General features: G+C 32.9%; 1 protein-coding gene across 1 annotated transcript; it reads left to right on the forward strand.

The window, feature by feature from the left end:
* The first annotated feature begins 10,452 nt into the window (after positions 1-10,452).
* On the forward strand, positions 10,453-11,310 carry LOC139864488 (uncharacterized). Its single transcript, XM_071853074.1, has one exon. It carries the CDS (start codon positions 10,453-10,455, stop codon positions 11,308-11,310), a length of 858 nt encoding a protein of 285 aa, XP_071709175.1.
* Positions 11,311-16,134: the final 4,824 nt, after the last annotated feature.

Below are 16,134 nucleotides of genomic sequence, written 5' to 3' on the forward strand. Positions count from 1 at the left end.
ATTTCATGAAAATGAGGGCATTGCATGATCTCAAGTGTGGGGAAGGGTTATAAATTCTCTCGGGTTTATACTTGGCTTATTTTCTAAATATTGTGAAAATTTTAAAATTTTTCAACTAAATGAATTCAAAATCATGTTTATACATATTTATGAACGATAAAACTAGGTGTTAATGCCGAAATTATTGTTACCTCGGAAAGGACATAAATTGAGAAACAACTAAAACGCTTGAATTTATTTATTAGGATATAAAAAGACGCATGAAAAAAGCCAAGTGTGGGGAGAATGTACCAAGTTATTCAATTAAAAACTATCTATCACATGTTTCTGTAAAGTTTATTGCATGTGCTTTTGTTTTGGACTAAATTAACTGTTTTACCCGATTTATTGTAATACTTTTGAAAAAATAGATGGATCTACACGATGAATCAATTCCTTCATTAAAAGGAAGTAAGTCTTCCGAAAAAGAAACGCGCTTCTTGATTTAGGTCAGGAAGTTGTCGTCCAGACCAGCTGTAGGTTGACGAAAAATCTAGAAAAGTCATCTCTAAAATCAGCAGAAAATCCACGGACCTCAGCATCAAATAGGGTCACCAAGTGGTCAGACTTATCCTAACCATGAAAGGATCTGTCTTGTAAAATGGGGAGGACGCCGTGCAAATTAGCTGGATAAGACTAATGAATCAGACCCCCAGAAAGGATAATCTCCTTAAAGATTAAAAATCAGCTTTTAAGACTGATATTACTCAATCCTTGAGATTGACTTTAAAGATTGAGAATTACAAACTCATGGAATTCGATGATATCTAAACTCGAGCTTGAACGAGAAAATATTTTGATCAAAATTACAAACCGATTTGTTTTCTGAAAACCCATTTTCAATGCGTTCATTACCATTGAACGTAAAATCCTAGGAATTCACCTGGAATTCATTAGGTCACCTGAACCAAATCGGGTGTCAACCGTAAGAACGGTGGTTGCATAGCATGGTCGGAGACAGGACCTTGTGCCAGACCGAAAAACTATAGGGTGATCTTTACTATTGCTCATACCAAGGATAGTAATTGCATCCGATACGATATAGACCATAATCAAAAGAATGTCATTAGACATTGCCTTAACAGTTGCTTGTTCAAACGCTTTCCTTTACAACCGGACGGTAGTTTACCGAAAGGTAATATACGGAGCAAGTATACTGGACGTGTTGCTTTCCTAATACAAGGTTAGCAAGTGGGTGACACAAAACCATAAGTTTTGAGCTAAAATTTTAAAATCTGAAACCCACAAAAACAATTTGCAAACACCGGTGAAGGGTTATTCCGAAAAACTTATCTAGGGTAAAAGCTAGAATGAATTTTCAAAAGATCAAATGTTTTCTTAAAGATCCAATTTCCTTAAGGATCTAAATTTTTATAGTCATGTGGGACTGTAAACCACATCGTTACTATCATTGTTTATACCGCCGTATCAAAATCACTAATGTATAAAGTGTGAAGAATAAAGAAGTGATTCGTGTGATTTAATTTCAAGTTCTGTATTGCTTGAGGACAAGCAACGCTTAAGTGTGGGGATATTTGATAGTGCTCCAAACGAACATATATTTAGTCGCAATATCATCCCAATATGTAAAGTTTTTAGTAGTAATTATTCTATTTTTAAGTTGTAATCGTTTAAATAAATAAATGAGAAGACAAAAGGCGAAAATGAAGATTTGAAGACGCAAACGTCCAAAAAGCTCAAATGTACAAGATACAATCCAAGTGGTTCAAATTATTGATGAGAAACGTCTAAAAATGACAAGAGTACAAGTTGTGGAACACAAAGTACAAGATATTAAATTATACGAAAGGACGTTCGAAAATTCGGAACCGGGACCTGAGCCAACTATCAACGCCCAACGCAACGGACCAAAAATTATGAGTCTACTATGCACAAGAATATAATATAATATATATATAATTATATAAAATTATATATATTATATTATATAATTAAATATAACGTCGACAAGCTAGCAAACAAAGCAATTGGGCATGGCCAGGCTGGCCATGCGATCGCATGAGATTAACACTGAGAACCCATGCGATCGCATGAGCCTCAGGATCAGACCACATCTTTAAATAGCCAGCCTTTCTGCTCAACTCTTTACACAATAATAATAATAATACTCCCGCTATAATATATATATATATATATATATATATATATATATATATATATATATATATATATATATATATATATATATATATATATATATATATATAAAATATTAGTTTAGTTTTACATTAGGTTAGTTTGGGTAATGTAAAGGTTATTTTACGGGTCTTAAAGTTGAAGTTCTGTCTGTGTAAAGCTACGCGATAAATACTCAATGTAAGTTATGTTCTCCTTTTTAAATTAATGTCTTGTAACTAAGTTATTATTATGCTTATTTAAGATGAAGTAATCATGATGTTGGGCTAAAATATTTAAAATTGGGTAATTGGGCTTTGTACCATAATTGGGGTTTGGACAAAAGAACGACACTTGTGGAAATTAGACTATGGGCTATTAATGGGCTTTATATTTGTTTAACTAAGTGATAGTTTGTTAATTTAATATAAAGATTTACAATTGGACGTACCTATAAATAACCATATACACTCGATCGGACACGATGGGCGGGATATTTATATGTACGAATAATCGTTCATTTAACCGGACACGGAAATGGATTAATAGTTAATAGATTTATTAAAACAGGGGTGAAATTATGTACAAGGACACTTGGCATAATTTATAACAAAGTATTAAAACCTTGGGTTACACGCAGTCGATATCCTGGTGTAATTATTAAACAAAGTATTAAGACCTTGTTACAGTTTAAGTCCCCAATTAATTGGAATATTTGACTTCGGATATAAGGATAATTTGACGAGGACACTCGCACTTTATATTTATGACTGATGGACTGTTATGGACAAAAACCAGACGGGTATATTAAATAATACAGGACAAAGGACAATTAACCCATGGGAATAAACTAAAAATCAACACGTCAAACATCATGATTACGGAAGTTTAAATAAGCATAATATTTTTATTTCATATTTCATCGTACCTTTATTTACTGTCATTTTAATTACTGCAATTTACTTTATCGCAATTTAAATTCTGTCATTTATATTATCATCTTTCATCTTTACGCTTAAAATATAAAATCGACAAACCGGTCATTAAACGGTAAAAACCCCCTTTTATAATAATATTACTATATATAATTAAATATATTTTATATAAATATAGTTGTTAAAAATATAGCTTTAAACTCAGCTAGCTCCCTGTGGAACGAACCGGACTTACTAAAAACTACACTACTCTACGATTAGGTACACTGCCTATAAGTGTTGTAGCAAGGTTTAAGTATATCCCATCTATATAAATAAATAAAACTTGTGTAAATTGTATCATATTTCGTAGTAAAATATAATATTATTTCGTATACACCTCACGCACATCAATTTCGTTTCTGGATGATCAAGTTATGGCCAATTGAAATTAACGTTGTGTTTTGTTGTGTAATCAGAAATATGGGTTTGATAGACCATGAATTGGATTTTGAAATTAATACCATTTGATAGGTAATTTAAAAATACTCAATTTACACTAGGATATCATGTCATTTTCTTATGTATAACTTGAGATATGCTTGATTTAGTGAAAAAGTGGATTTATACAGCACTTGCATGAAAACAGCCTTGTATGATAAAATGTGTTAACTTCTGTGTTTAAATCTTTATATATTTGAAATTTAAACAAAAACTACTTCACTTTTCATGTAGATATCATAGTTTAATTGTATCTAGATCTTCGGATAATTGCATGCGAATCTGACTAGCTAAACTAGGATCGAATCTGCAACTTGCTCTCTGTTTTATACTCTGTGGTTTGTGTTTATTGAATTAGAATGTATGATTATGTAATATGAATCTTTATATATTATGTGGTATATTCTCAGTTTATTGCAACCTCCGAAACTTTATGCATTGGGCACACTAGTGTCATAGTTTGTGTAACTTCTGAATTGAGCTGAAAACTGAACATTCAACTTTCACGAATAAACTGTAAAAATTGGCTAAACAAAAATTGCTCAACTTTCGATATGTGTTACTTTGACTTGTCCTCGAACCATGTCCAGTGGTCTTGTATCAATTGCATGTCCCTAGCTCCGGTTATAGCCAAAACGAAATTAGTGCGTGGTCAGAAACTGACTTGGCAAACCATAAATGTACCCCTTCTGATTCCTGACTTTAAATCATCGTATGAGACCCTGAACGGACTTTTTTGAATATATTTTGAGTATACTTATGATCTGGAGTTTTCCATGTTTGCATGAATTTTGTACTATGAGATAATATGCTAAGTTTGCTACATGTACATGAACTTTGTGCACAACGATAAACTGAAATTGTGAAATTGACCATTTATGACCTAAAACGTGTTGTTTGACTTAGGTTTGACATGTTGACCAATATTTGACATGAACCTACTAATGTTGACCTTAGTTAACTACTTTGACCAAGTTTGATTTTTGGTTTGACTTCGTTTGACTTGCATGATCTAGTTGACTATATGTTGACTTTTACTTTGAAATGCGTCGAGTCAAGCAATAGGACAACTTATACTATGAAACCACATTTGGTTAAGATATTGATGTGCGTAGAGGTGTATACGAAATAATTATATTTTTACAAGGAAATACTATTAAATACGATACAATTTTACACAAGTTATTTATTTATTTATAGAGTGGATATACCTAAACCTTGCTACAACACTTATAGGCAGTGCACCTAATCGTACAGTAGTGTAGTTTTTAGTAAGTCTGGTTCGTCCACAGGGAACTCGCCAAGTTTAACGCTATATTTTTTAAAACTATATTTGTAAATATATAAATATATAAGTAGTATTATTATTATAAAAAGGGGTTTTTACCGTTTAATGATCGGTTTTTCGATTTTAAAACTTTAGTCGCAGTTAAAACCTAATGTAAAATATTAAAAATAAATATAACTTAATTTAAAGCGTAAAGTAAATGACAATAATTAAAGTGCGATAAATAAAATAACGGTAAATAAAATTGCGATAATTAAAAAGTACGATAATTAAAATGACAATAGATTGAAGTGCGATAATTAAAAGTGCAATTAAATATGAAATAAAGGAAATTAAATATGAAATAAAGGAATTATGCTTATTTAAACTTCCGTAATCATGATGTTTGACGTGTTAATTTTAGTTTATTACCATGGGTTAATTGTTCTTTGTCCTGGATTATTCGATATGTCCATACGGATTTTTCCATAATAGTCCATCAGCCATAATCATAAAGTGCGGAAGTCTTCGTCAAATTATTCTTATTCCCGAAGTCAAATATTCCAACTAATTGGGGATTCGAATTGTAACAAGGTCTTAATACTTTGTTTAATGAATACACCAGGTTATCGACTGCGTGTAGTCCAAGGTTTTACTACTTTGTTAACAATTACACCAATTACCCTTGAATGAAATCCACACCTGTTTCAACAAGTCTATTAACTATTCATCTAGTTCCGTGTCTAGTAAAATGAACAATTATTGGTATTTATAGATATCCCGCCCACCGTACCTGATTAAGCGTATGTGGTTATTTATAGATACGTCAAATTATAACCTTTATATTAAATTAACGAGGTATCATTAAGTTAATATAAAACCCATTAATAGCCCATAGTCTAATTTCCACAAGTGTCGTTATTTTATCCAAACCCCAATTATGGTCCAAAGCCCAATTACCCAATTTTAATATTTAGCCCAACATCATGATTACTTCGGCTTAAATAAGCATAATAATAACTTAACTACGAGATATTAATTTAAAAAGGTTGAACATAACTTACAATGATTAAAAATAGCGTAGCGTTACACAGACAGAATTTCGACTTACACCCTTACAACATTCGCTAACATACCCTTATTATTAAAATTAAAATTATAATTATAATTAATATATATATATATATACGTTGATAGATAGGAAGAGAAAAAGATGTGTTAAATTGATCACCAAACTGCGAAATTTATAGGAGTGTGACCAGATACTGTTCACCATGCGATCGCATGGTTTTATAACTGCCAGGCCATGCAATCGCATGGACTGCTTTTCCAGCTCACATGAGCTTGTTTGCTTCTTGCCGACGGTTTATAAATATATATATAATATATAAATAATTTTAAGAATTATTTAAATATTATATTATATTTTTGTGCATAGGTGACTCGTAATTTTTAGTCTGTTGCGTCGAGCGTTGAGAGTTAACTCTGGTCCCGGTTCCGGATTTTTGAACGTCTTTTCGTACAATTTAATATCTTGTATTTAGCGTTTTGCATCTTGTACTCTTGTAATTTCGAGATGTTTCTCATCAATAATTTAAACCACTTTGATTGTACTTTGTACTTTTTTGCTTTTTGGTCGTTTGCGTCTTCAATTCGTCGAATCTGTCTTTTGTCTTCACCTTTTATTATTTAAACTAATATCACTTGTAAATAGAATAATTGCAACTAAAAGCTTGTCTTTCTTGAGGAATAATGCTATGAAATATATGTTCGTTTTTAGCATTATCAAATATTCTCACACTTGAGCATTTCTTGTCCTCAAGCAATATAGTCTTGAAATAAAAATACTAGAATCACTTCTTTATTCTTCACACTTTGTACATCAGTGATTTCTATACGGCGGTATGAACAATGGTAGTAACGTTGTGGTTTACAGTCCCACATGACTATGAAAATTTAGATCCTTAAGGAAATTGGATCTTTATGAAAACATTTGATCTTTTGAAAATTCAATCTAGCTTTTAGCCTAGATAAGTTTTCCGAAATAACTCTTCACCGGTGTTTGCGAAATTGTTTTTGTGGGTTTGATGGGTTTCAGATTTGAAAGTTTTAGCTCAAAACTTATGGTTTTGTGTCACCCACTTGCTTACCTTGGATTGAGTAATATCAGTCTTAAAAGCTGATTTTTGATTTTTTTAAGGAGATTATCCTTTCTGGGGATCTGATTCATTAGTCTTATCAAGCTAATTTACACGGTACCCTCCCCATTTTACGAGACAGATCCTCTCATGGTTAGGATAAGTCTGACCACTTGGCGACCCTGTTTGATGCTGAGGTCCGTGGATTTCCAGCTGATTTTCTAGAAAACTTTTCAAGGTTTTTCGTAGACTCTACAACTGATCTGGACGACAACTTCCTGACCTAAATCTAGAAGCGCGTATCTTTTTTGGAAGACTTTACTTCATTTTAATGATAAAATTGATTCATCGTGTAGATCCATCTTTCTTTCAAATATATTATAAGAAATTGGGTAAAACTGATAAAATTGTCTAAAACAAAATTATCTTCAGTTATTTGTACAAAAATATGTGATATATGTTTTAAATAACTTGGTAAATTTTTCCCACATTTGGCTTTTATTTTCCTTTCTTTGCCTTTTTATTGTCCTCTATTCCATTTTAAATGAATTCTAACATTTTGGTTTGTTTCTCAATTTATGTCCTTTCCGAGGTAACAATAATTTCGGTGTTAACACCTAGTTTTATCGTTCATAAATATGTATAAACATGATTTTGAATTCATTTAATTGAAAATTTTGAAAATTTTACTAGAATTGGGTAGTTAGTATATAAGACTAGGGCTGTTCTTTATTACCAGAGAGCACTAGATTCTAATACAACTACTGCGTTACTAGTATTTTTAATGGTAACCAAGTGTTTAAATTAATTTTTTTTTTAAATTCGAAAGAATTTAACCCCTTCCCACACTTAAGATCTTGCAATGCCCTCATTTGCAAGAAATCAGTAACATTTTAAATTATTGAGGGTGATTAGCGTAGAAAAACGATTAAATTTTACCAAAGTTTCCAAACATATTGGCATTTGTTTGTTGAATGATAAATGGTGCACATCATTTGTTCATTCTGTCTTGTTGTTACATCACATTTGTTTTTCGTTTTGTCGTCAAAATTAGTAGCTTTTGCTGAACTTAATGTCAGTCTTTGAAAATGCGCTGTTTTACCCTATTGTATACAATTGACAATATACATACATACAAATATAAACATGCATGGTAATTTGAAATGGGACTTAAAATCCCACTTTCAAATCAAATATGAAATATTAGTACAACATAATAAAAATATTAGATATTACATAAAAGTATCAATATTTGTATGCTTAAACATAAATAAATAAAAATAATAAAAAGATAAAAATCATAAAAATCACCAACGAAACTATATCAATCTGGATAGGGGTTCCAGTTCATGTCATCGGTCGGGTTCCATGGTTGGTGATAGGTGTACTGTTAGGCCTGGTTAGGGTCGTAAAGAGTATATGGTGGTCTCATCTCTGGCTGATGTGGAGGATAGTAAGCAGGTCGGGTCGGTACGTAGTGATCCTGAGGTGATAGCCGGCTCATGATCTGACACTGATGATAGTCTCATCTATCATGCTGTCATTGCCTGGAATGCTCGTACTCATTCCGGGCTTGCCACTGCTCGTACTATCTATGTCTATCCTTGTTTGTCATATCTACCTCATCTACACGCTGGTAGACGTTAGTCATAGTCTCCCTAATGACATCCCTAATGTCATCTGCTTCCTCCATTTCCTCATTTGAACCTCTCTCTACCTGAGGATGATTACCAACATAGGGTATTGCCTGATTACGTCTACTTTTTAATACCTTAGCACCCTGATAGACCCTCAATCCTAAAGGCTCAACCTGTTCCCTACATTTCAAAAGTGGACCCCCTTGATCCCTATCTACACCCAAATACTCTCCAATGAGAGTAACAAAAATACTTCCTCCTATTATTCCCCCTTCATGTATTCCTTCTACCATCTTAAACAAATAAAAACTAACACAGTAAGGTATATTAACAAAGCCTCTTGGGTCTCGAATACACTTAAGGTAAAATAAATCATGTAAGGTCATTTTCTCCTTGTTGTGACCTCTCTGTGTAATCGAGTTAGCCAGAAATCTATGAATTATACGAAGCTCGGCTCTGTTAATATGTAAATAGGTATGTGTTCCTGCCCGCCCAAAAACATTAAAATCTGACATACGCCTCCAGACGACGTTAGCATTAAAATTCCTATCTACCCTCTCACCATGATAAATCAAATTTGTACAATCGGGTAATAGCAATTCAGTGGGCGTATATATCTGTAAAGCCCTGGCCATGTCCAGCATGGACATCCTGTACATCCTTCGGCCAAGTATAAATCTAAGAAAACTTCTATCATCTAACCTATCTACATCCGTATTTAACGCTATAGTACTCATAAGCTCAATGCACCATTCCTTATATACAGGTGTACGAATGGTGAATAAACGTTCCCAATCGTGAAAAGAAGAGCTGCCATACCTTTGGATCAAATGCTGTCTAACTGAGTTAGCAAGTTGGACCCTTTTCAAAGGCTCCCAATCAATTACCCTTGGCACTTCTACATTTTTCGGTACCAGTTTGAATTTGTTACTTTGATATGTCGGGTAATCTTTCCAGCTTCGATCAAATCTTAGATTGGGATGCAACTGTTCTTCATGAATCGTCGGATGTGCTACTATCAGATGCATCGAAAATACTATGTAAGCATCAACATATTCTTGATACGTATCATAATAAGGTACGTGTTGATCAGGTTGTTGTTGGTGTTCCTGTTGTTGTTGGTGTTCCTGTTGTTGCTCCGGTTCATATTGCATTTCCGGTTCAGGTTCTGGAGCAGGTTGTCTAGATGATGATGATGCACCATCAGTATTAGTAAATCTCTGCAAAACACATTAAACACAAAATTTGTGCATCCAAATATGCATTAGTGTTAGCAAAATAACAAATTAACACAATTACAATAACATGTTTAATCAAAATTAAACTTATACACATTTTCACAATTTTAACAATTCTACACTTTTTCAAATAAGCATATATGAAAATGTTTACAAAGTTCATAAGCATTTAACTCAAATAACATGTTAAAACAACCATTACTAGTAATTAAACAAGTATCAAATGGCATTTACATCAATTTAATCAAGTTCATGAATTTTATACCTAAAAAGTCCACTTTAATTCTCAAAAATCATGTTTAGGATCAAAGTTTGGATCATTTAGCTACCTAAACATGTTACACTACTTAATTTAGCAATAATTCATGACAAAAATCGGCCATAACCTGTTTATATCAAAAAGCCCCAAATTGCTCAAGAACACAAACCCTATATTCCTAAAAATTTTGAAGTTTTTGGCTTCAAATCATGTTAAATAGCATCAATCTAGGTTATACATGCATAATATACTAACAATTTAACTTTAATTACACTAGAAATTTACAAAATCAAGCAATTACACGTAACGTGGTTATACATGCAATGAATGCTTCTCATCTTCATCTTCGTCTCGGGAATGGTACTAATGCTGAGTTTTGGTTCGACCCTTGGGTTAATGGTATTTCACTTGCAACACATTTTCCTAGATTACTGGCTCTAGACTCAAGCAATTACAGCACGGTTGCTTCACGATTTGCTAACAACTCATGGTCATTCTTTTGGCGTAGAGAACCACGTTACGGAATTGAGGTGGAAAACTTGGAATCATTATCTCAGATTCTTCATTCTACCTCTATCACTTCTGACCCAGATCATTGGATTTGGAAAGGAGACACATTCTCTGTCTCTTCTACCCGAAAACTCATAGACGACCATGATTCAGCCCCCTACACCGTAGCTACAACGTGGTGTAAACTTGTGCCCATTAAAGTCAACATTTTCATCTGGCGTCTGAAAATCTATAGGCTGGCGATAAGGGATAACTTAGTTGCACGTGGAATAGATATTGATGATTCGGGATGTTGCTTCTGTGATGAAACTTTTGAGGATGCATATCATCTATTTCTTCATTGTGACACAAGTAAACAGATTTGGTCTAAAATCTCCCTGTGGTCGAACCTTTCTCTTCCTTCATGGCCCTCCATGGCTAATCTGTGGGCTTGGATTGATGGTGTCCCGATTCTTCATAATAAGCGTCTCATCACCTCCATCGTTATCTTTGCAACGCTTTGGTCCATATGGAGATTGCGAAATTGTACCATTTTCAAAGACAAGAGTTTTCGAAAATGTCATGTGATAGATAGTATAGTGGTGACAAGCTACAATTGGATTTCGGCAAGAGCTCATAAGAAAAATTGTAATTGGAATCATTGGTTGCAATCGCCTTTACTTTCATTGTAAATTCTTATTTCTTTGTTTCCCTTGTATTTTTCTTTCTAGCATCTTGCTAGTTTTAATAAAAATTTACAGCTGTTCAAAAAAAAAAAATTTTTAACAAAATCAATTTAGGAAAATTATAGCTCAAGAACACTAAAAATCAAATTTAAAGAGGTTTAGGGGTGAAATTGTTATCCTTCTTGATAAACTTCTTATCAAATTCATGATTAGAGCGGATTGTAGCAAGAAATTTGGTGAGTTTTGGTGAAAAAATGGCGAATTTAGGGGTGTTTTTGGGAGATGGTTCGTGTATGTGTGTGTGTAAAGTGTGGAGAGCAGAAGCAGCTCGCTGGGTTTTAAGTTCCTGACCAGTTTTTTATCCCCATGCGATCGCATGGCTTACAAGGGTAAATCCCATGCGATCGCATGGGTCCCTGTATTATTATTATTTTTTTTATTTTTTTTTTCTAAAAACCTTACACTTTTTTAAAACATATAATTAATTAAAAATTAAAATTTTGTTTCTTTTTAGGATGAGGGCGTTTCGGATCGTTGTCCTAGTCCGTCCCTCGGCAAAATATTAAAATTTTTCTTTTTTAAGCGTAGTTTTAAAAGTAAAGATTTTTGGGTTTTTTTTTTAATGTTTTTAGCATATTTTAATTCAATAATTTTAAAAATTATGATAATAAAAGTTCTCGTCCCTCCCTTGGGTAGAGTAATTTCGGTTCAACGACCTAGTTTTCAACTCACGACGAATTTTAAAAATCATATTATTAACTTAGTGAAATAAAGTAAATTTTTGTTTTTAAATTCACACCAAACTTTAATTTAAAAAGCATAAAATTAAAAATTCATATTATTAAAATTAAAAATTTACACCAAACTTATATTATATTTTTGTTTTTATACATACAAACTTATATTAAAAATATTAATTTTTCAAATATTTACAAACTTAATTATATTGATTTTAAAAAGTTTATAATAATAATTTAATATTAATTTTAATTTTAAAAAGAAGGTAAGAATAAAATTAAAAATCTTTTTGGTCTTTTATCCCACTTTAATCAATTAAATATTGTCAAAAATATACGCCCTCTTTTTGGTAAAGTAATTTCGGCTATATTACCTAGTTTTACTCCTGAAGAATTTTTGAAATATTTTGGGTTGATTGATTAAAGATATTTATACCTTAAGAATAAACGGTAAATTTCGCAGTGATGTAATAAATTTTTGCATGATATCAATAATTTCTGTTGCAGAACCTAATTTTATTGAATACAAATTTAATACTTTATAGCGAACGATTCAGCGTTTATTATCAAAAGGTTAAAAGCAATAAAAATAAAAATAAAAACTGTACATACTTACCTATGAGAAAGAATTCTCAGAGACCTGCTTTAGCCGACTCATAGGAGAGTCGTGTGATTTGGTTCTCCATAGCTACGTAAGCATAACCTCGAATCTTCAATATCTTTTCTTCTAAACATATAAACGGTCCTTCTCCGCATAGAGTAACAAATTCGGTGTTTGAATATGTTTGATTATTTGAACATTTACCTTCGTGTGACCATTTTCCGCATTTGTAACATCTTTCAAGGTGTTGTGCTCTTCTTTTTGTTGCGGATTTTGATTTTTCTTTACCAAAATGTATTTTATGATGATCTTTTCTGAGTTCTTTTCTTACTTCGTCCATTTTGCCTCTTATGAATGATACCAGTTCACTCGAAAGTGGGTCATTATTACGTTTAGTAATCATAGCATGTAGCATTAGACCATGGTTCAGATCAAAGGAATTCTTCATCTCGTAAAACCTAAAAAAAATAAAAATTCAGAATGGGGGGAGAAGACTAGTTCTTTAGGGTCTGCTAGGGAAAGACCATTCGGATTCCATTCTCGGAATCTACACGAAAACAGAATATCAAACTCTAACAGAAATACATATTACCCTAAAAAGATTCGAACCTCCCCACACTTAGTTAGATGTGGTGTTGAAATTGTGATTAACGTTATTTTCAATTGGATCATCAACAACTTGTATATCTCTGACTTTTTCTTCAATCCGTTTGTTGATTTCCTCCGTAACTTTCACAAATTCAAATAACACCGCCTTTTCTTTAGGCGACAAATTGGATACTAATCGGTTACATAACTTAAAGTTTCCTTTAATCCTAGCATCGTGAATCCGTTTATAAAGTTTCTTCGTTGAACTGTTAAAAACGGGTTCATCTAATTTCGTATCATCAACGGGGTTCTTTTTGATCGGATCATCATTAAGTGTTTCTTCATCTTCCCTACACTTATGCGTTTTTATTGGTCTAACAGTTTTGGTTGGTGGAGATCTAAACTTTCGGTTCACAAAGGTGATCGATTTATCACCATCCCTAAGTGTCATTCTACCTTCTCTTACATCAATGAACGCCTCGGTGGTTGCTAAAAATGGGCGACCTAAAATTAGAGGAATATTAAGGTTTTCCTCCATATTAATCACTATGAAGTTTGCAACAAAGGTCAAACTTCCCACGTTAACAAGTAAATTATTTGCTATTCCAACCGGGTGTTTAATGGTTAGGTCAAATGATTGAACACCTATTTTGGTTGGTTTTAATTTACCTATACCTAATCTTTTGTATAAGGAAAGAGGCATAATATTTACGCTTGCTCCTAAATCTGCGAGTCCATTATATATAGCACCATCATTAAGCAAGCAAGAAATGATAAATTCGCTCGGGTCTCCTGCTTTAGTAAGTCGAGTTGGTTTGTAAACCTTTTTCGGGTGTTCTTTTCTTGGTTCTTTCACTTCTATTTGAACTTCTTGTTCACATTTTTCTTCGTTTCTTGGAATGAGAGGTTTGTATAAGAATTCTTCTTCATCACTCCAATTTGAATCCTCCCTATTTTCCAATTTTGATTATTCATATGTTGTTGATAACATATTTATGTTTTCATTTTGAGGGTTTTCTTGGGTGGTGAAATTATGATTGACTTCATTGTCAACTTCCATCGGACCATGTATGTAATGTTTAACTCTGTGACCATTAACTTTAAATTCAATCCCATTTGAATTTATTAACTCTATTGTTCCGTATGGAAAAACTCTTTTGACTATAAATGGTCCAGACCATCTTGATTTCAATTTTCCAGGAAATAGCTTGAATCTTGAATTGAAAAGAAGAACTCTGTCTCCTTCTTTAAATTCTTTTGAACTTCTGATTCTTTTATCATGCAATTTCTTCATTCTTTCTTTATAGATTAAGGAATTTTCATATGCTTCATGTCTCAATTCTTCTAATTCGTTTAGTTGACTTAATCGTAGACGTCCGACTTCATGTAAATCAAGATTACATGTCTTCAAAGCCCAAAATGCTTTGTGTTCAATTTCTACTGGAAGATGACATGCTTTTTCGTAAACGAGTCTAAAAGGTGTGGTTCCAATTGGAGTTTTGTAGGCTGTTCTAAAAGCCCAGAGTGCATCCTCCAATTTCATGGACCATTCCTTCGGATTTGATCCTACGGTTTTCTATAGAATACGTTTTAAAGCTCGGTTGGTATTTTCAACTTGTCCACTTGTTTGTGGATGATAAGCGGTTGAGATTTTATGAGTTACTCCATATCTTTTGAGAACTTTCTCAAGTTGATTGTTACAAAAATGAGTACCCCGATCAGTTATTAAAGCTTTCGGTGTTCAGAACCTTGCAAAAAGACGTTTTAAAAAGTTGACTATAACTCGTGCATCGTTAGTCGGGAGAGCTTGTGCTTCCGCCCATTTAGATACATAATCAATGGCAACGAGAATGTAGAGATTATTATGAGATTTTGGAAATGGACCCATAAAGTCAATACCCCAAATGTCAAATACTTCACATACTTGAATGACATTTTGTGGCATTTCATCACGTTGACTTATTTTTCCGGACCTTTGACAAGCATCACAGGATTTGCAAAGAAAGTGTGCGTCTTTGGAAATTGTAGGCTAATAGAATCTAGCATCGTAAACTTCTCTTGATGTAAGTTGAGGCCCATAATGACCTCCTGTTGGTCCTGTGTGACAATGGTTTAAGATTTGACTAGCTTCATCTCTGAATACACATCGGCGTATTATTCCATCGGGACAACTTTTAAAAAATGTGGATCTTCTCAGAAATAGTGTTTTATATCACTAAAGAATTTCTTTCGTTTTTGGTACGACAATCCTTTTTCAAGGAATCCACATACTAAGTAGTTTGCATAGTCTGCAAACCATGGAATTTCATTATAATCTATCTTCAATAGATATTCATCAGGAAAGTTGTCTTGTATGGCCGATTCATTTAGAACTTCTAATTCAGGATTTTCAAGATGAGAAAGATGATCAGCGGCGAGATTTTTTGCTCCCTTTTTATCTCGGATTTCAATATCGAACTCTTGTAAGAGTAAGATCCAACGGATTAATCGTGGCTTGGCATCTTGTTTTGAAAATAGGTATCTAAGAGCAGAATGGTCAGTATAGACCACCATTTTTGCTAGAACGGGATATGAACAAAATTTGTCAAAAGCAAAGACAATAGCAAGGAGTTCTTTTTCAGTAGTTGTGTAATTTGTTAGTGCTACTTGTAATGTCTTACTAGCGTAATAAATAGGTTGAAATCGTTTTTCAATCCTTTGTCCTAAAACGGCTCCCATTGCAAAATCACTTGCATCGCACATTAGTTCAAACGGTAGGTTCCAATTTGGAGTTATCATGATCGGCGCATTAGTGAGTTTTTCTTTAAGAATATTAAAAGATTTGATGCATTCATCTGAAAAGATGAATGGAGCATCCTTTTCAGGGAGTTTATTCATAGGAGTGGCAATTTTAGAAAAATCTTT

This window comes from Rutidosis leptorrhynchoides, chromosome 8 (genome assembly GCF_046630445.1).
Source record: "Rutidosis leptorrhynchoides isolate AG116_Rl617_1_P2 chromosome 8, CSIRO_AGI_Rlap_v1, whole genome shotgun sequence".
Taxonomy (NCBI): domain Eukaryota; kingdom Viridiplantae; phylum Streptophyta; class Magnoliopsida; order Asterales; family Asteraceae; genus Rutidosis; species Rutidosis leptorrhynchoides.